The 19,958-nt window shown below is 36.8% G+C and overlaps 1 protein-coding gene across 5 annotated transcripts in view; it reads left to right on the top strand.

The window, feature by feature from the left end:
* LOC121069122 (putative RNA-binding protein Luc7-like 2) overlaps nucleotides 1-19,958 on the top strand; it is a 33,472-nt gene that overhangs the window by 11,617 nt on the left and 1,897 nt on the right. For 3 of the 5 annotated variants that reach the window (XM_040554904.1, XM_040554922.1, XM_040554885.1), the window contains 7 exons: nucleotides 8,568-8,666; nucleotides 9,595-9,705; nucleotides 10,343-10,486; nucleotides 11,563-11,739; nucleotides 13,934-14,025; nucleotides 14,883-14,912; nucleotides 15,785-15,979. In XM_040554904.1, coding sequence (XP_040410838.1) covers nucleotides 8,568-8,666; nucleotides 9,595-9,705; nucleotides 10,343-10,486; nucleotides 11,563-11,739; nucleotides 13,934-14,025; nucleotides 14,883-14,912; nucleotides 15,785-15,979 — 848 coding nt within the window. The remainder of the gene's footprint in view (nucleotides 1-8,567; nucleotides 8,667-9,594; nucleotides 9,706-10,342; nucleotides 10,487-11,562; nucleotides 11,740-13,933; nucleotides 14,026-14,882; nucleotides 14,913-15,784; nucleotides 15,980-19,958) is intronic. The other 2 variants (XM_040554914.1, XM_040554896.1) reach the window with 1 other exon arrangement.

The raw sequence follows: 19,958 nt of genomic DNA, 5'->3' as shown, positions 1-19,958 counted from the left end.
TATTATGTTGTCCAGTGTTTTGGTGGTCTTGCAATGATCGGAAGAGCTTATGGCTGGGCGGAAAATAGGGGATGTAAATGTGTGCTATAAAAACGTCTGAAGTCATAGTTCAGAATTCACAAGACAATATTGTTAAAAGGTTAATTAAAAAGCTTTTTATTGTGGTATAATCTGTATAAGCAAAGATTCCTAGAATGGCTGTCATTAGCAAGTAAGAGATGTTTATAATTATGAAAGCTATAAGTATCATGCAAAAATACCTCTTACGGTGCAAACCCAAGCTTTAGGTTGGGCCTGTCTACTGAATCTGTTAGTTCCTGCTGAAAGGTCTTTTCCATCTTCTGCTGGATTCTTCTGCTGCTGCTCTTGGAGTATTAAACTAAACAATTTATGCAGTGAATTTCCATAACTTACTTTCTTCCTCATGATGCAGTTAGTCATCAGACGACAAAACGTGTTCCATGATGTAATTCTGGTTCCAGAAAAAGTGACTGACTTAATGCTTTAAGTGGGAGTAGTGGAAAGGGACTTTTAAGAGACAGGTTTTATATGACCCATTCAACGTTCTGCTGTTCACCTAGTTATGGGTCTGAGGAAATGGACCTTCTGTCTTAATAGCACAGCTCTTAAAAGGGCAAAAAACATGTAGTTTGTCTGAACAGTTTATTGTTGATCTAGAAAATAAACGTGGAGTTCTCTCCTAAGTTTCGATAGGAAAATTTTGATGCATCTTGGTGTTCAAGTGTAGGTGATGAGTATTGAGTGGCTTTTAGTTCAAAACCAGAATCTTACACTTCTCAAAAAAAGAAAAAAAAAATCTCTTGAGCCATTTTATAAAGTTAAATCTCTTTGGTGACTGCATTATCAGTAAAATACCAGGCACGAATTGCCAGTTTTTTAACTGTCGTAAGATTATCTGCCTTCCTGTAAATTGCATTACTGTTCCCATTTGCAAAATGTAGATTTCTGTGCTACTCCAATCCACCCACTCTTTGAACAGCACTCAGGGAAGACATTCACAGATATGTGAGACAAATGAAATAACTGTAATGAGTAAGCTCTGTTACTTAAGTGTGTTCTTTTCCTTAATGACCAAATACCCAAAACTCCACCAAGGAAAAGAGTACTGATTTCCCTTGATAATAAAATCGTGTTCTCCAGGCTGCAGTATGTATCAACAACAGTAGTGCACGTACACTTTTCTTAGGAGGTTGGAAACTTACTCTGTGTTGTCCATATTTCTGCATGCATCATCTCTTCTTTCTCTAGATAAGTGTTGTCTCTTTATTTTTAAGAATACTTCATGAAATCTTCTGTTATTTCTGGACTTCTTAAGAACATTTGTAGTAGTTTATTTTCATCAAGCTTCTTTGATCACATTTAACTCTTGGTTAACATCAGAAACATTTCTGGAGAATTACTAAAGGTTTGAATTTTGACTTTTTGCTAGGAGATTCCCAATGTCTACGTTGGCAATAATGCCCAGATTCCTAGTTCTTACGGCTTTCTTTTGCACTCCTCTGTCTTGCTTCCTTGGAGTAGCTTGTTATGGTAAAATTGTCATTAAGAGAAGCCTAAATATTTGACTTAGGCTGTAAAGACGTAAGAACTAACTGCATTTTGAAATTTGATTCCAGGTGCTTTGCCACCAGAACATTTCTTCTGTATCAGTTACCTTTTTCTTCCACCTTTATGGATAGACTTGTCTAGTTGTCTGCTGATGAGTTTAAGTGGCTACCTACTTAAGTCAGAAGGTTCTGTTTACATTGGTATTTCAAAGTATTTAATTTTTTTAGGGACATGTTTTTGTACTACTAGCTTTCTGGTTTTGTAGACTTGAAAACTCTAAGTCAAATAGTCAGAGGTATATCAATGTCCGCAGGGGGTGATTTTTGTCACTCCTTTGGGAGAGATGGAGAGGATGTTTGTTTTTCCTTTTGTCATCTGTTTCTAAGGACAGCAGAAGTGTTGGACTATGGAAGATATAGATAGAATAGTGAGTCCTAACAACAAAAATGTAAACGAAGAATACACTCATGGAGGTTGTTATAAGTTAAAATCATAGTTCTGAACATATTGTGCTCTGTGACTACTTGTATTTGAAGTTTGTGTGAGGCACATATTAAACTAGTCAGTAAGATCACTGAAATGGCTTTGTATTCAAGGTTGTAAAACTGTGTCTTTTTAGAACTTGCCTTTGACAATACTTCTCACTAAAGCTTCTGTTTTTAACTGAGTTTTTCATGTTTTGGTGTTCTGCTCTGTGAAGTTGATCACTGTCACTGGTTCACACGTGTAACTCAGTGGTTTAAGGGTTTGCTCATTCATTTCAATTGGAGAATTTTATGAAGATAGATTTATAAGTCTTTAAGTCCTAGCTACTCTTAGTCTTTTAGGATGCAGTAAATCATTACCACTAAATTTTAATTTCAATTTTTTGTCTTAAAGGTTTAACACTTCACCTTTTTATCCTTAATAAATGATGACACTCAGGCTTGTGTTTTTTTCTTCAAACTGTTTTTTGAGTGACTTTCATCATCATTACAAAAATATTTTTTTATATCTATGTATATGTGTGTATTATGAGATTAGGACGGAAGCTAGTAGGAATCGGATGACTCCCTTTTAATGATGTGAACCTCTTAAGCAACGTTCTTTGGATAGAAGCACTGCTGTCTTCTGCAAGTTTTACAAAATGGATAAGAAAGTGTTTTCTCTGTTTGTTTATTTCTAAAGGACTCACTAGTTGAGTACTAGTGAAAATGATAGTGTGGTAAGATTTAAGCCAAATGCCTTTAGTGAAGTTAAAAGTACTAATCTCCTAAATATTTACAGTATAGGTACCTGCTAGCTACCTTTGAAGAGTCCAAACAGATCAATGCTTTTGCAGTGATCTATCTTTCTTATTAACTTGATTGTATTTCCCTGTTGAAAAGAAAATGTAACAAATATTGTGTATGGTCTTGCAAACTGATTGAGAAACTTTTTTCCACAGGGAGGATGAACTTTATCTGTATTTGTATTTCTGTGCATTTGAGGAACGTTGCTTTTTGCATTTTGTTTATACAGACCTCATTATGCTGTCGGCACAGTCCTGCAGTTAAGTGTATCATTTGGTGCTCATGAATTTATTTCACTCAGCTCTTCAGGACTTGTGCTGACTAAAATGCTATTGATTGAGACCTTGGTTTAGCAACTTACCTTAATACATGATTAAAGTTAAGCTTATTAGGGGTGGAATTTGGCTCTAGATAAAGACATCTAAATTTGGGTTTCATCAGAGGAGCTAGGTGTCTTAGCTTGCATTGGAGTCAGAAGGGATCTAGGCAGTGGAGCCTGGAGGAGAGGTTCAGTTCATCTCCACTGGGTGTTTCTCTCAAGATAGGCTAAATCCATCGAGGCTCACTGACTGTACTGTCTAGATGCCTTTTTACTGTGGAAGAGCAGTTTGGATAGTTCACACATCTGCAGATGGGTGCATTTAAGTATTTGCGTTTAGGTGTTGTAATCTGGAGTTGATTTCTTTGCCAGTAGTTCCATTGGCTCAGTGGAACTGCTTCCATGCTTAGAAGTTAGCTGTGTGGATGTGATTATATCCTGCAGTGTTGCAGAAAGTAGGCATTCTGCTGGAGGGTATCGGTGTTTCAGTTTAGGTCTAATGCGATCATGTGAATTGCTTTAGGCTTTGCAAATCAAATTAAGTTAGCCTTGAGTAAGCCACCTCAATTCATAGTCTTCAGCCCAGTGGTGATGAATTTTGAAGTGCTCTGTTGTGACAGCAAGTTATCACATCAGTCCCTTCAGTCGTATTCTTAATTTCTTTGACCAGTGCCAGTAAAGTGAATTGAATGTATCACATCCTATTTTAATGGGCTTAATTTGTCTGGATGAAAGGTGTTTTTTGGTTAACTCTTCTATATGGTTATCTGACTTCAATGTTAATATATAATCAGTCTATAAAACAATGCTGTGGAAACACTAAAATATCTCCTTTACAAGTGAGGAATACTGCTGCTAGCTTTGTCTTTCAGTGAAGATCTATTCTAAATCATTGAGGTCTTCAGAAGTAAAAGTAGGATTAAAGGTAGAAAGGTCTTCGAAGAAGTATTACAGTTCTGAAGAGACCTGGAATGTTCGGTGTTTGCTAAGGACTTTAATACCCAATAATTTACTATTTATCTGCCTTTTTTCAGCTCAGTATTTCTTTCCTAGTTGCGAAGTCCTTCAAAAGTTAACCTAGTTAGTGAAGTGTGAAGTCATGCATTGTCCCCAGACTACTTCTTATGAGCCTGTGGTGCTTTCAAGAAGGGACAGGATTTGTGGCAGGTCTGTAAATCTGTCAGAAACAAAACTGTTTCTGCAGATGAGAAGTGAATTCCATGATGAGGAAGATCTCAGCAAAGAATATCTGCATCTTTTTGACTGTAGCAAGGGTGTTCTTGTTCTGCCTTGACAAGGGTGTTCTTGATAGCTGCCCCGACAATTTGATAAAGGGAGAGATTTGGTTCCTCCAGACAACTTAATTTTTCCAATCATGTCATAATTTCATAAACAAAAAAAATTCTCTTGCTGAATGTAAGCTGCTTTGGTATGGATATCTTTTTAGCTAGGAAGAATTCTCTACAGAAACACTGTTAAAAGACTATCATCTTTCAAAGCCTATCAAAGGTGCATGCTGTTTTTAGAAGCATTGATAGTATGTGCCACTATGTCACACTTGGTATCAACATCTGCATTTTAAGTAGCTTTGGCTTTTCTGTGCTCTTCTTGTAGTCCATGTTGTGTGCATTCAGTAATCTAATCTCTGATGTCAAAGGAACATGCAGTATTTGTAAAAGCACCAAAATGAGATTTTTCCTGTAGGTTGCTCAAGACCTGAAAAAGAAAACCTTAGTTTCATGTTTCCAGAAACAGCATCATATCTGATAGTTTAGTCTGATTCAGTTACTAATGTCAGCAACTTTGAGTGCATGGTGTTTTTTTTCAGTTGAGCTCTTCAGTTTCTGTGCTGCCTACATCCTGGACCACCTCTTCCTTGTCTGTTTATGGTGAACTTGGGTGATGATCTTTTTCTACGCCCGATTTGATTGATGCAGAGCTAAGCATCAGCAGTAAGCCAGCTTTTTTCTGTGTTAACACCAAAGGCATTCTGTCTGTCTTTCATGGATGGAACAACAAAAATGATTTCTGAATCATTTCAATACGAGGTTTGTTGGGATGAAAGATGAGTTGTCTAAATCTCAGCTCTGGGAAATCTTTAATTGTTCATCTAACAGTGGTTAAAAGAAGAAGAAATTGTTACAGCAAATGATTATCAAGTTAAGTAGCAGGCAGTTGTTTTTTAAGCAAAGCTCTGCAAAAGCAAATGACTACTGATACCCCTATGCAGTTGCCTGGACTATTTTCTAGACTAAACTTAAGCAATAGCTTTTGCTTGTAGTAAATCCCCACATACCTGGAGAATCTTTTTCTGGTTTTGTCTTAAGTAAAAATGCATATCTGCAAAAAGCCCTAAAGTATATATGGCTTCATGTATTCAATAAACTTTAGTTCTGTCTAGTCTGGGGGCTTTGTTGTTTGTCCCTTTCTTTGTTTGCTTTGCTCATTGGGACTCCTGTAAATCACTTTAAGTAGCATAAGTTTGTCTGAAAATCATTGTGTCAGCAATGAAAGACAAAGTTTATGTGCATTCTTTTTAAGTAGCTCAGTGTCTGAACATTAGGCTGTCTTAAAGCCACCTTCTGTTTCAAATACCGTTGATCTTAAATGGCTGGCTACCAATGCATGTTCTTTGCCTCTGGGGAAGGGCATGGCTTGGCACCAAATTGCAACATGGACATGTGGAAAATTAAAATAGTCTTACTGTATCTTCTGGCCATTTCCATCAGCTGTCCATCTACTTTGCAGATAGCCATATGAGCCAAACTACATTATGAGCTTCTCTGTGGCTATCAAGGTTCTTGGGCAATCCCGATCCAGAGCAGACTTTTGACAGTAATAAATCATCCCCAAGAGGAATCCTCTTTGCCAAATATTCCTTACCATATACCAGCAGAAGTGCTTTTTAGCCTGATTTTTTATTGTAATGTACAAACTGGGATAAGTTTTTAAACTTTTTTGTCTCTCAAAACTTCGTTTTGCTGATAGAGTTTTTAAGACAGACATTTAGTAGTAATACTTCTGTTAAGGTACTTTCAAAGGGTTAGTCAAGACTAGTACAAAGTGCGCTAAGGAGTGATTCCAACAATGACATACAATTTCTTTAGCAGCAAAGCCAATGAAAAGGAGGCCGTTTCTGTTGTATGTACTTCTTGTTGTTCCCTGTCTGTTAGCCATGCGAGTATTTGTATGACTGCTCCAAGCTGGATCAGAGAGGGAGAAGGGATCCAATGCTTCTTTTCTTCTAACTGGGACACTGTCTAACAATAACAAGTCCTACATCACCTCTCCTCCACCCCCCCAAAAATTGCAGCTAATATTACTGAAGTTATTCAAGAGTTTGTGAAGTGTAATCTAGGTACTGTTAAGAGATCCCAGCTGCTCAAGACCACTATTACACTTCCCCCTACGTAATGTCAGCATGTCTGTTTGTATAGCTGCCTAACAAATTGGATAAAGATATGCTGCTGAAAAATTGCCTCTGTTTTTGGCTTGCTAAGCTACATTTTACCCAGTCAGTACCCTGATGGTGTTCAGTTGTACAGGCACATGTGGTAGCATAGGGAGGCACGGCATAGTGATAAAGGGAGAGAAGAATTTTTTTCAGCAGAAATGCTGGCTCAAAGTAATTTCCATCCTCTTGAGCTATGGATTTACAAGTTAGACTAAAAAGAAATCAGAAAATAGACTGATTTGAAGAGGTCAAATCCATTCTGAATTGTAAAGTCAACACAAAGTATGTCATGGTAGTGTCACGTGAATTCTTGTTTTTTAGGGTGTGATGGAAGAACTTACATTTCATGTACTTACTCTATATGTAGCTTTCATATTGAAATCGCATTTTTTTTGATGGTGTGATGAATGTTTCAGGCTTTTTGTCTTTGTGTACAGATTTCTTAGTGTCAGTAGCTTCATCTATGCATTTGAGAGTGGTGTGTTTGATGTAAAACAGGATTGGCCTCGAGTTTTACAATTCAACCTTAAATAACGTATATGAGTGCAAGTGATGAAATGGCATAAAGACAAGCTTTTCCCAATTTTAGGAGTATTCTTGGGTGTCTTAACATTTTATAACTATCTAAAAATTCTTTCATACTGCTTTCCTGATAGTGAAATACTTTTCTGAAAGAATGCAGTAATGTTAGCACCTAATGACGTGGAAATTTGATATATCACTCAGCTTCTGTGTCTTCCAGGTTTTGCATCACTTAACAAAATTGCTGAGGTTCTGTGTAGTTATGAAGGAAAGAGCTAATCTTTTTCTTTCCTGTTGAAATTAGGTGTTCAGATATCAGGTGACTTCCAACAGTTTCCAAGTTAACACTCATCTTTTTTTATGAAAAAACACAAATTACCAATTATGTTAGTTTTAGTTCTAAAACAGTTACTGAACTACAACAGTAAGAGCTTTTTCTACTAGAGTTCAACTTCTGTTGTGTTTTTAATGCTAAGAAAGGATTAGTTTTTCTGAAGTGAGCAGTGCACAGAACTAACTGAAACTGTATTGTTTTTAAGTGAAGCAAATAGTAATCACTTTCAGTGATTATACATTCTCTACAAAGTCACATGTTGATTTATCTTGTTTTTTTTCTAATTTTATTTCCATTATGAATTGATTTTTGTCATGTGCATATTACTTTCTCTTGATCACCAAACAAACTTGCAGGAAACAATTTTGATTTCATCAAAATTCCTTTTGCTGTGCAAGCTGCAAACTTCAGTTTGAAAAAAGTACCTGTTATACCTGGTAAAATTCTGGGCGCTCTTCTCAGCAGCATTCTATGTGAGATTAAAGGCTAATTATGTAATCTACTTTAGTTTGTTGTTCTCGCCTTTCCTTTGGATAGATTTGATTTTTGGCTACCTTTTATGTGCTTTGAGAATGATTTTTAAGCAGCACTTACGGTGATGATGTGGTTGCAACTATTTCAGATGATTGTTACAGCAAGAACATGGAGTGTACAGATAGATCAGATCAAGCATTTGACCATTTAATTGCCAATTATTTTCAGGGATCTTGGTTCTCCTAAGCTGTTTTAATTCAATACAGGATGTTCCACTTCAGTCCCTTCTATTTTCCTGAAAGTTAAAAAAAAAAAAAAAAAAAGCAAACAAAAAAAACCAACACAAACAAACAAAAAAACTCTTGCAGGACAATAATGATACTCTGTAATGCAAACAGCCATCATCATAGAATAAGCTTTCCATTCTGTCTACATATTTTTCTATCATTCATATATGTTTATTAAAGATCTGGGATTGTCTTGCAGCTTTTTAAAACTGTCCTTTTATTCCCATATAGGAGATGATTTGCTTTTGAATATTTGACTATTAAAGGAAATCATGCTTGCTTTGTTCCTTGTAACTCTTTTGAAAAATTATATTACTTTCCCTGTGTCTCTTTTCAGAGAATGGACCTTGGAGAATGTCTGAAGGTGCATGACCTGGCATTAAGGGCAGACTATGAAATAGCATCCAAAGATCAAGATTTCTTCTTTGAGCTTGATGTATGTATCTTGTCTTGGTGGAGAGAAAGCATAACTTGTGTGCCTAGAAGGATAAACCGAGCAACAAAAGTTAAGCTTTGGTGCACAAAGAAGGAGAACTTACGTAAAGTAGCTTTGTAAGTGGAGGCAGAGAAATCCCTCCACAGTTATGGGAACGTTTACGTGCCTCTTCATGATTATACGGGAGTATTATGTTTGTATTGGTAGTCATTCCTAGGTAGAACAGTTAATATCCTTTCACAAAAATAATTATCATAAACCTGTATGCTGTCTTAGTGGTAACAATTATCAAGCAAATGTCATGAATGCTTTGAAGAGAGGCTTAAATTCTCTATTTGTTAATAAAAATGTCGTTTTCTCTTGGGAATAACAAATTACATGCTATGTCTCAGTACACCATAGTTTGAGTAATACAGTTCCAAACTCCCAGCTAGGAAGTCTGTCCTCAGTGCAGATAAAAAAAATTCGGGGTGGTTGTTGATTGGGGGGCATGGTGTTATTTATATGATGTTATTAATATGATTAATATTAATATGGTGTTATTAATATGATTAATAGCTTAAAAAACGAGGGGAAAAATGTTACGGTATTGCATGTATTGGCAGGATGAGGTGAACCTAACTATCCTTTGAAGAATTTTAATACATGTTATAAATGCTTACTGCTTTTACAGGAATAAGACTTAAGACAGATTCATTTCCAAGTTTCTGAAAATACTTAAGAATTTTGACAGTGTGCAGACTTGTTTTTAAAATGTTAGTGTATATTAATATATGCGATTATATACCATAAACAGCTAGGTTTTTGTTTTACAAAGGTTTCACTAAGAAAAACTCTGAAAGGTTAGCCTTAAACTAGGAAATTGTTAAGGGTAATGAAATAGTCGTGTTCTTTACAATGTTGATTGATGTTCTTGTTGATGTTTTAGGCAATGGACCACCTGCAGTCATTTATTGCAGACTGTGACAGGAGAACAGAAGTGGCTAAGAAAAGATTAGCAGAAACCCAAGAAGAGATCAGTGCTGAAGTTGCAGCTAAAGTAAGCGTGTAAAACTAATTGCTGAAGGGTTTTTTGGTGGTCTGTTTTTCTAAGGAACCAAATTTAGACTTTGGCAGACTATCCCATCTGAGAATTCATGCTGATTAAGGATAAAAATAAGTTGTATAATAAACACGTAAAAAGCAAAAAAAGATGCCTCAAACCTGTTTCTAAAGCAGGGAGAGGAGGAGGCATGGAAGAGACCTCTTTGATATTCTTGAGCTCAGACAACTTCAATCTCTGTGACACGATGCCACACAAATGTTAGTAATTTTTGTACTTTTTGATCAAAAAAAATCATTTTTTCTGCAAATACATGCACAAGCCAGGAAGAATGGTTGTATGAATACTAATTTTGCAAGACAGCAGTGTGAATTATTTGAAATCTCTGAACAAAATCGTTCTCTGGAGTTGCTACATAGTCTTGGTAACCCAGCCTTTCTCTGTGTGTTTTGACATGAGGCAATTCTGTTTCCCTTTAAATGAGGAGGTTACCTATGCATGCTTCCTTTAATTTCACCCTACAGATTTTGCGTATTAGTATTACGCAATACTAATTAGTATTTAGTATTAGTTCAGATTCTTTTCCATAATTAACTTAAAAGCATTTCCTGCATTGAGCCTTTTCTCTTTTAAGGCTGAACGAGTTCATGAATTGAATGAAGAAATTGGGAAACTACTGGCCAAAGTAGAACAGCTGGGAGCTGATGGAAATGTGGAAGAATCTCAAAAAGTAATGGATGAAGTGGAGAAGGCCCGGGTAAAGAAGAGAGAAGCTGAAGTAAGTTGATTGTGTAAGGTTTGGGGGATAAAGAGGGCAGTATCCCAAATTAAATTGGTCAGTAACTGTGTAGTGCAAGATGCCTTAGCTACTGGCACTTCCTTAGCTAACTGCTTTATATAAACCAAGGAATTTGCTTTGTGGCGTCCTGTTTGGGAAAAGTTTCTGCCTTTTAAATATACTCCTTTACTATTAAATTATACTAATTTCCACTGATGATGTGTTTACCTTAGTTTAGCTGTACTGGCTGGTAACATCTGTGGACATGACAGTCATGTCTGTGTGTGTTGGACTTGCTCATCTCATTGGGTCTCGCGACTCTTGCCGTGGTAACCCCACTGTACATTGGGGTGTGCTGGTGTGTGGCTCATATTGGAAAGCTTCAGTAAGGGGAGCCATTTCAGACTCTGCTAAGTTTGTTTTCATTGAAAGATAGTCAATGGCTTGTGTATCAGGCAAGTCAAAGTAGTCTTTGTAGTAATGTTCGGGTGGCAAATCTCGTCAAGAGCTTTTTCTATCATATTTCACCAAGATACTTGAATTCATAGAAACAAACATCTGCGGTTGCTTTAATGGTACCAGAGGGGTAGCTGGCAGTCTTGCTTGTCTGTCATCTGAGTGTAGGTAAATTTTGCTTAGATAACTTGATGTTTAATTAGAATCTAAAATGCAAGTAGATTTCTCTTGTTTTAAACTGCGTTCACAAAGAAAACATACAATATTTTCATAATGTTAACATATAGTAATTTTTGTGTTAATATGTATTCCGTATGTTATCTATGAAAGTTACTCATTGTTCTAAGCAGTATAATCTGAAATAAAGATAATAATTGCTCCACTTTGTTTAATTTGCAAAACCATTTGGTAATGCCCTGTTCTTACTATATCCAATTTTCAAAATGAGGAACCTGCACTTCATATTAATGAGACAGTTAGTTTATGAATGGTGTGAATTAACTAAAGGGTGTGCTAATTTGTTTTGAATTCTGTCGTAAAAAATAATATACTCTTGGTAAAAAATCATTTTTGTATTTGTGTGCATTGAGAAGTAAGACTAACAAGTTTGCTTTTTCTAGGAGGTATACAGAAATTCTATGCCTGCCTCTAGCTTTCAGCAGCAGAAGCTACGGGTTTGTGAAGTGTGTTCGGCCTACCTTGGTCTTCATGACAATGACCGACGTCTCGCTGATCACTTTGGAGGAAAACTACATTTAGGATTTATTGAAATAAGAGAGAAGCTTGAGGAACTCAGGGTAAATCATTTCTCTATTTCGTGTGTGTGCCTGTTCTCCTACTTAATAAGGTAGTCTTAATGGAATCTCTGGCTGTGTGATTTTTTTTCATGTTACCTTTTGAGATATTTCATTAGTCTATAAACACTGAACATGTTAATCTCTTACCAATTACCTAGATAATTTGATAAGATGGCCTCACTTGGACTAGTTGTGTTAAAACACCTGCTCATAGTAATGCATCTTGGGAACAAAGAGTGCAATTCCACTTGTCAAAGGGAGAACTGCATTCTGAATTAGTGTTGTCGGAAGTATCTGTGTCTTGGAAGACTTGGGAGATAGACAAATGAACTTTACCTTACTCTGGTTTATTGGATGAAAGTAATAATGAGCCTCTTGAAAGTACAAGAACATGTGACCCTAAGGGAGTGATATTTTATCCCTTAATTAGGGATAAAATGTTAATAGGGCTGTTGTTGATATGCTGTGCTCAGTTTTGGTACCAGTAAAGAGCACGTACATAAAGAGGACAGTAATTCATAGCAAAGGATTTCAAAAAGATCTACAGAAATGTTTGGAGCTTCAACAGCCTGCTGTATGGTGAAAGACTACAGAAACTTGTTTATTTTATCCAGACATATTACTTCATAGGCACCAACAATGTTTTTTAAGTGGTTATCACAGCTTTTAAGCTTGACTAACAATAGGTGACATGAGTTCCAACAACTTAAGGCTGTAGCTATCCAAAGTCAAAATAGAAAAAGGTGTGTATCTTGAAGTGAGGCTAACTATTAAAATAATTGTTACAGGGAGGTTGCATGTTCTCCATAGCTTCAAGTTTTGAATCCAGTTGGAATATTTTCTTAAACAATGCTACCTTGACCAGAAATCACATGCTTGAAGAAAGACTTACTGGAATTATATTCCAGACTTTTGGTATCCAAGAGGATGGATTTGGACGCTTATGCCATTTATGATCTTAATATACAGATTCTGGACTTTAAGGCTCAATTAAGCATGTTGCTATAGAAATCATTAAAGAGAATCGCTAAGTGAATTGAAGCCCTAAAGCAAGGAATGTTGCTGCTGAATTTGAGTGAATTGGTTTGGTTTTCATAATATTCCAGCTGTCTTGCATGGATACTGTGACTTACCCTTCGGAAAGCTCAACTCTTTCTATTAACTATATTGGCAATTTAGGCTCCTAAATACAGTTGTTGTAATTCAAGCCTTAGATACCTAGAGGAGATGTGTGTTTCCTCTCATACCTACATGAAATTATGCAGGTTCACTTGAAGAAGAAACCTTGCTTGTAGTTAAACTACTGATACTGTGCAAGGAAGTAGAGAGATAATTTGACATAAAGGGGCTAATTAACTGATTATTTACAACCTTTGGAAAAAATATGCATGGATAATTGTCACATTCCCAAAGCATCAATAAAATAATCTTTTGAAGTACTTCTCCTAACAAAAAAGAAAACAATAATTATCCCCTCCTTCCTCAGAGCTCTCCTCAGAGATCTAATCAAGATGCTGCTGGGGCAATTCCACATCTCAGAAGAAGGTCTTTACAAAGAGTTGAATTTCTTTCATCATGTCCAGAAGGTGGCGAGACTTGGGTTTGGCCAGATCTCCAGTTGTGAGTTCCATATCTGAGGGCCCTCTACTGAGCGTGCCTTGTCCCCAGTAGTAGTGAGTTCAACCTGGGGGCTGTCAGCTGAAGCATCCTTTCTAATTCTATGTGTACTGTTCACAACACAGAAACAAGTAGCCTCAAAACTAGGTATCAGCCCAACCAAGTCCATTAAGACTGAGTTCCTTTATTTCAAAGGATAGCTGAGGGAGTTAATGAAATTCCTAACTATCCCTGTTCTAATTCCCTTCTACCCTTCCCCAGTAGCCAAAATATGATAGGTTTGGCATGGAAGCTTTCACATTAAGACATGACTTACTGCTCTGAATTCCCCTTCATGAAAAAACTTAGTTTACATCTTTCAGGTCTTGGTGTAACACCCACGTATTTGCTGCAGCTCTTCTGCAATAACTTGTGTTTCTTGAAAAAAATACATATATATATACTGAGGAAGAGAGGGAGAAATATACACAAGGGAAAGAACCTGAATATTAACTGTCTAGATTATTTTTATAGCTTTTACACCTTCATTTGAGAAATTTTGAAGTGTAACTTAATGAATATGTTCCTTTTCTTTTAGAGGATTGTGGCTGATAAACAGGAAAAACGAAACCAGGAGCGCCTGAAACGTAGAGAGGAGAGGGAAAGAGAAGAAAGGGAGAAACTGAGAAGGTAGGGATCTACTTGATTGCATTTACATAATGTCCTATATAAGCTTAATAGAAAAACTGCAGTATACTTCATGAACGTTTGTTTTTTATAAATCTGCAGAATCATGAGTTTCCCTTCCTTGGAAACTTTAAAAGTATTGAAAGAGTTAAGCATTGAATTCACTTAAAACCTAAATTATTTTTATAGAAAGCCTTTTCTTTAAAATCTACAAATACCAGTGTCTCTACACACTTGAACAAAACTTGAACAAATGCCTTTTACATGCGATATGTTTCTCAGGTATGTACCTTGTTTTGAGATCTGACAGGTGTTAACGTTTTTCCTTATTGGGAATAGTTGAATAGTATTGACTTAAGCAAAGTAATTTGCTGTTTTTCTATGAAATAGACTGTTGTTTCCAGGCTTTGTGAGGGTAGGGTTGAATGGGACCTGAACTGCAGTTCCCTTGACATACTGTCTTCAGAAGCTAATAATGAATATTTTGAAATCTGTTGCAGTCTAATAGTGTGCCTTACAAGAAATAAGGGAGTACTGGCTCTATTTAACAGTAAGCTTTTCTTATTGAAGGGGTGTGAATTAAAAAGTGGAGTAGATATCTTACCGTTAATCCCCCCCAGACGCACACACATGCATGCACACACACACAAAAGCACAAAAAAGAGTTGTTGGGGGATCTATTTCCTGATAAATGTGTTGCAAAGATGTTAACTTGAAATAAAAGGCCTTTAAATTTTTTGTTAGTAAAATGAGAAATACAGTAAAGGCTCAACTAGTCTGGCTTATTACTAAACTGTACTTTATATTTGGTAATGAGACTCTGTAAGAAAAATTGATTTACCATTTTCCATTTGTTTCAGGTCAAGATCCCACAGCAAACATACCAAAAGGTATACAAATCTGCAAACGAGAAATACCACCAGTGATGCCAGCCTTTCACAAGCTGGAACGTTATAAATTTGTCTAGCCTTATTAATTTGAGATGTTCTTCACAGGAAAAGCATCTTGTTACATAGTCATCTCTGTGTGCTTATACAGCATTTAGCATTTCCTGTTGAGCTGTCTGTCTATTTTGTGGCTACTACAATGCAACGTTTTGTCCCTGATAACATTTGGAACGCAGAGAATTACTTTCTTCAAAACAGATGCTTGTGTTCAATACCTTTTGGTGAAAACCTGTGTTCTTAAAGCACAAAGTGCTATGTTAACTCCTGTTTATATTGCCAGTTTTCTTCTTACCCTACAGTTGAAAGTCACCAGTGAGATAATACTGCAAGGTGATTTAAAAAAGAAAGAAAATCAAGAATTTATATGGTGTTTAGAACCTTCCAGGCTATTTTTATTGCAGTAGCTGTGGGGAAAGAATATAGTCCTAAGTTCTGGGAACATCATAATTACACAGCTTCTGCCAGATGATCCCTGTCACTGCATCACAAAATTGTCCTGATAAATGCAAGATTTTAAAACAAAACAAATATTTTTCCTTTCCGAAGCCTGACTTGGCTATGCTGTAACCATAAGTATAATCATAAATCAACTGTAAAATTGTCTGATTTAGTAAAAAAAAAAAAAAAAAAAAAGTTTGTAGCACATCAAATGTTGTTCTCCCCTCTTTGTTTGCCTGTGATAGGGCAGTGCAGTAGGTCTGAACACTGCAGGTTATTCTCTGTACAAATTTGCTTATGCATAGTGTGTGTAATATTCAAAGTACACTGATAGAGTAGCTAGGTGAATGCAGTGTCTTAATTCCTTTCTGTTTTAGATCTAGGTCTCGAGATCGCCGCAGACATCGGTCTCGCTCAGCCTCCCGGGAACGAAAGAGGAGAACTCGCTCCAAGTCCCGTGAGAAACGCCATCGCCACAGGTCTCGCTCTAACAGCCGCAGCCGGAGTCGCAGCCATCACAGAAGCAGGCATAGTTCCAGGGAGAGAAGCCGAGAACGCAGCTCCAAAAAGAGGTAAATACTGGTCTGGAAACAAATGGCTTTTCCTACGCGCATGGTCAGATTTTTTTTTTGCGCTAAATGAAGTTTACATTAAATACTTAATAATTTATACTTATTTTGAGGCTGTCTCAGATTTTGGTTATACCCTTTGTATATTCCATTTGTATATTTATGATTTAATATATAGTAGTGATTTTTTTGTTTAAAAATAAAAGTAATAGGTCTGTGTATTACTTCTGTTGTGAAGGAGTGATCCAGGGTATTGCTGTCAAGCTAATAAATCTACACTGCAGGAAAGCTGGTAGTGAAGTGAAATAATTGATCTCCATTTGAACTTAGGGATATAAGCAGTTCTGTTATCCATTTAGTTTTCCCTTTGGGCTCTTATTCCCAGTGGTGGAACCCATCTGTTGTGTACTGTGCTAGATAAAGACAAGTTTATACGTGCCATTAAATAAAGTTGTTGTATCAAATATGAAGATACTGCTTTGTGAGGAAAGTGGCTTGATCCCTTGTTGAAAGAATTACTGCAAAGAGCAGTCTGGGGCAGCTGCTTTTGAATGACTTGATTGCTGTCTTCTCCCGAGGGTTGCTGGCTTATTTTAGATGAGTGAGGTAAGCGTAATTTAGAGTGTTAGAATTGCAAAACAAGGCTTCTGGTAGGGAGACCTGCTCATAACCAGGATTCCGTTCTTGTAAAGGTCAGCCACTGAGACAGATACTTGAGTGCAGTGTAGTAGACAGGGTGCCTAGTCTTAAAGCCCTGACAGATTGTTGGCTTAATAGAAAAGAGATCTAGTTTGAAATGTCCATACATGCAGGTTTTAGAATTCAAATGATTTAGTAGTTTTACCTCCAAGGATGGAGAAGTATTTGCTGAATTTATTCGAGTGTGCTCTCTGCCCTAAAGGTGAGTTTTCTTCTTTCTGGATTAGGTGACTCTAGTCCCACTGTGCTCTGTTAAGAGAGCATAGAAGACAGAGTTGGTCCAAGCCTTTTGTTTCCTTCTTTTTGTGGCATATGAATAAAACATAAATGTTCAGCACTCTAGTTGATATAATCAGCGGTATTTAAAATTCTTCAGGATGTTCTTCAGTGTCCTAAAGTTAACATTTCGCACTCAGCAATTTCCGCCTTCGTTTTAGCCTGTCATCATGGTTATCTTCGAGACTGCCATTTCAAGGTGGTCGCAATGGCAGATTAGCAAATCTTCGCTTCACACTTGTAGTTTTTCAGTCTTAAAACAGACATTTTAATTTGTATCAACACATTTGTTCATTTGGATAAACCACTGCATAAAGTATATGCTCAAATTGCCTTTAATACTTTGACATCAAAGTCCAGCCTTGCAAGACTGAATTTCAGCACTTAGAGAAAATTATACTGGTGGATTGTTCTGTCATTCTCATCATAGTTGTTCAAACTCTCCAATTTGATAAGCACAAGACAAATGATGCATTATTTTTGTATGTTGGCAGAGAAATCTGTAAGAATAAGGAAATGGCATGAAAACATTTGACTATTGGTGCTATCCATATAATGCTAAACCTATCAGCTGCCAAAGATTACCTGAAAAAGGACAAGGTACTTTGAAGACGAAATCGGTGTCCTTTTACAAGATACTATTAAAGGATAAGCCCTTCAAGCTTTGTTTGTGAATGAGTAAAAATACCAGACTTCAGGGCACAAGATTTCAACCTTATGAAATTCAGTACTGGAAATACTTCTTCTGATGCTATTTCCCAACCTAAGAGAGACCCGTTAGAACAATCCTTAGCACAAATAAGAGTCTTTGACTACTGTTAAGTTGAGGAAGGTGTGTGCCATCATTAGTAGCTCATATGTCTTAATTCTCTAATGTCAAACAATACTTGTTATATTTAAATTATGTAAATTGTGCTTTCAAGAGGCTAATGTGTCCTTACAGCTACGGTCTTGCTTCACTGGAGCCAGGATAATGATTGACCTTGCAGGCAGCCTCGATACCTCCTTTTATAGGTGCCCTTTTAGCCGTTACATCTGCTTTTTACATGAATGTGAGGAAAAGTCTTCCTATCAAATACAATACCACTGTTGATGCCAGAATCCAAAATAAACCTGAACTTGTAGACTCAAACATATCACATTTCTTGTTTCTTAAGAACTCTTTTTCTAATCCAAGAAAGTACATATTGCCAAATCCTATTTTTTAAATATTTTTTGAGTATTTTCTTAAAATGCAGATATAAAGTACCTTTATTCAAACCTGTCTTCCTTAATCTCAAAAGATTCAGTTGTCCAAGGGATTGTGGCCAAGTATAGTTTGGAAGAGAAAAGACACTCCAGCAAGTTGCATACTTCAGGAAGGAGTCCTCCCTTTTTTTTTTTTGAGTGACATAACCAAATAAAGTAGGATCTGGAGACTGTGGTGCTTTTGCCAGATCACCGAACAGCAGAGTGACATCAGAAGCAGTAGAAGGACTGCTGAAAGCTGCAGTGGTGGCAGCACGTGCTGCCATTAACTTTAAGGCCACTGAGAGAACTGTGGAGTTGTGGCTTCTCTATGGGAAGAGTCACAACGTTTTATGCTAACCTAAAGCCCTCAGTGTGATTTTTTTTTTGGGCTTGGCTAGAGTAAAATACCCAATAGCATCATTAAAGTTCTTGCAGGCTGCTGACTCATGTTCTAAAAGCCATTGAGATGCTTGTGTCTGTGTGCTTGAGCCCTCTTGCAAGAATTTATATATCAAGGGCTAATGACGTATGTAGATACTGTATGGACAAAGAGTATTTGAAATCATAAGATGGGATTTCACGTCACCTGTTTTTAGATGACTAGGTCACATGTAAATCTCAAGAGTCCCGTTTACAGACTCATCTGACATATTTCTGCGTCTGTTTTAAAGTAGAAGCTTCTAGGGCATGATTTGTCTCATTTCTTTGCTTAATGTTAAAGGAATCTGGTTATCTTAGATGTCTATACTGCAGAGATTTAAAGCTGGGTGAGATAAATACTCTCAGCATTTAGACAAACATGTTTTTTAAAATATTCTTCAGGTTCTGGCGGACAACAGAATGAATGTTCTAGCCCTATTCTTATTCACTGCAGTGGTCGTGAAGTTTTCTCATTTTCTTTCTTTTGAGAAAAGTGCCTGGGGTTGATGACACATCGCAGACCTATGCTTCTAGTCTCTCACCTGTTGGAAGAATTGAAACTGGCTCCATTATACCCTGCTTTCCTAGATCTCACACTAAACTGACAAGGCTACTTAGGATTTTTGTCCAAGGTCACTACATTTTTTGTCCTCAGACCCAATGCAGGCATCCACAAATGCTGTCCTGGAACCAGTATCGCATGTTATAATGTGATTCATAATTGTTGAATGTGACAGTTTAGATGCTGCCCCGCATATCTTGCAAATGCAGGATTTCTGATGAAGCATCTACTTCGTCGTTTGGAGATAATCCTTACTGAGCATTCCAGAAAATGTAAATCTAGTAGAGGCTCTGATTCTAAAGGCTATCTATACCTTGTCCTTGAGAAAGGTAGGAATGGTATTTTAGTTCTGAGTCTCCTTGTAGTAATACTGTTTGCTAAAGGAATTATATAAACTCTCACATTGTTGTGCAAACATCCATTAAAGCCAGACTTCCTTCTTGTCACCTGATTAGAGCCTCACCTGTATGGAGCAGTGGGACAGCTGGACAAATGCATCTCGTATTCTCCAAAAACGTATTGAATGAAAAGCCAAAGCTGTTGATGGCTTTGTATCCTGTCTGTCTGCCTATTCTAGCATTAATTACTAGAATTAGTCTGAGTCAGCTGATTTGGGAACATTGTTACTTCTGCAGTAGACATGTAGTTCAAAATACTTGGGAAGCAGCTATATTAACTCTAGTATTAACTTCTTAATTGGCATGTAGTTTGTGGTATGGAATTACTGTCTGCGTATTTCAGCACTTGCAAATGCTAAATCTTGTGAAACACTACGCTGTAGGAAAAGTAATCTGT

This window comes from Cygnus olor, chromosome 1, assembly GCF_009769625.2.
Source record: "Cygnus olor isolate bCygOlo1 chromosome 1, bCygOlo1.pri.v2, whole genome shotgun sequence".
Taxonomy (NCBI): domain Eukaryota; kingdom Metazoa; phylum Chordata; class Aves; order Anseriformes; family Anatidae; genus Cygnus; species Cygnus olor.
The sequence above is the reverse complement of the archived record's forward strand: the minus strand, read 5'-3'. Positions and strand labels throughout refer to the sequence as shown.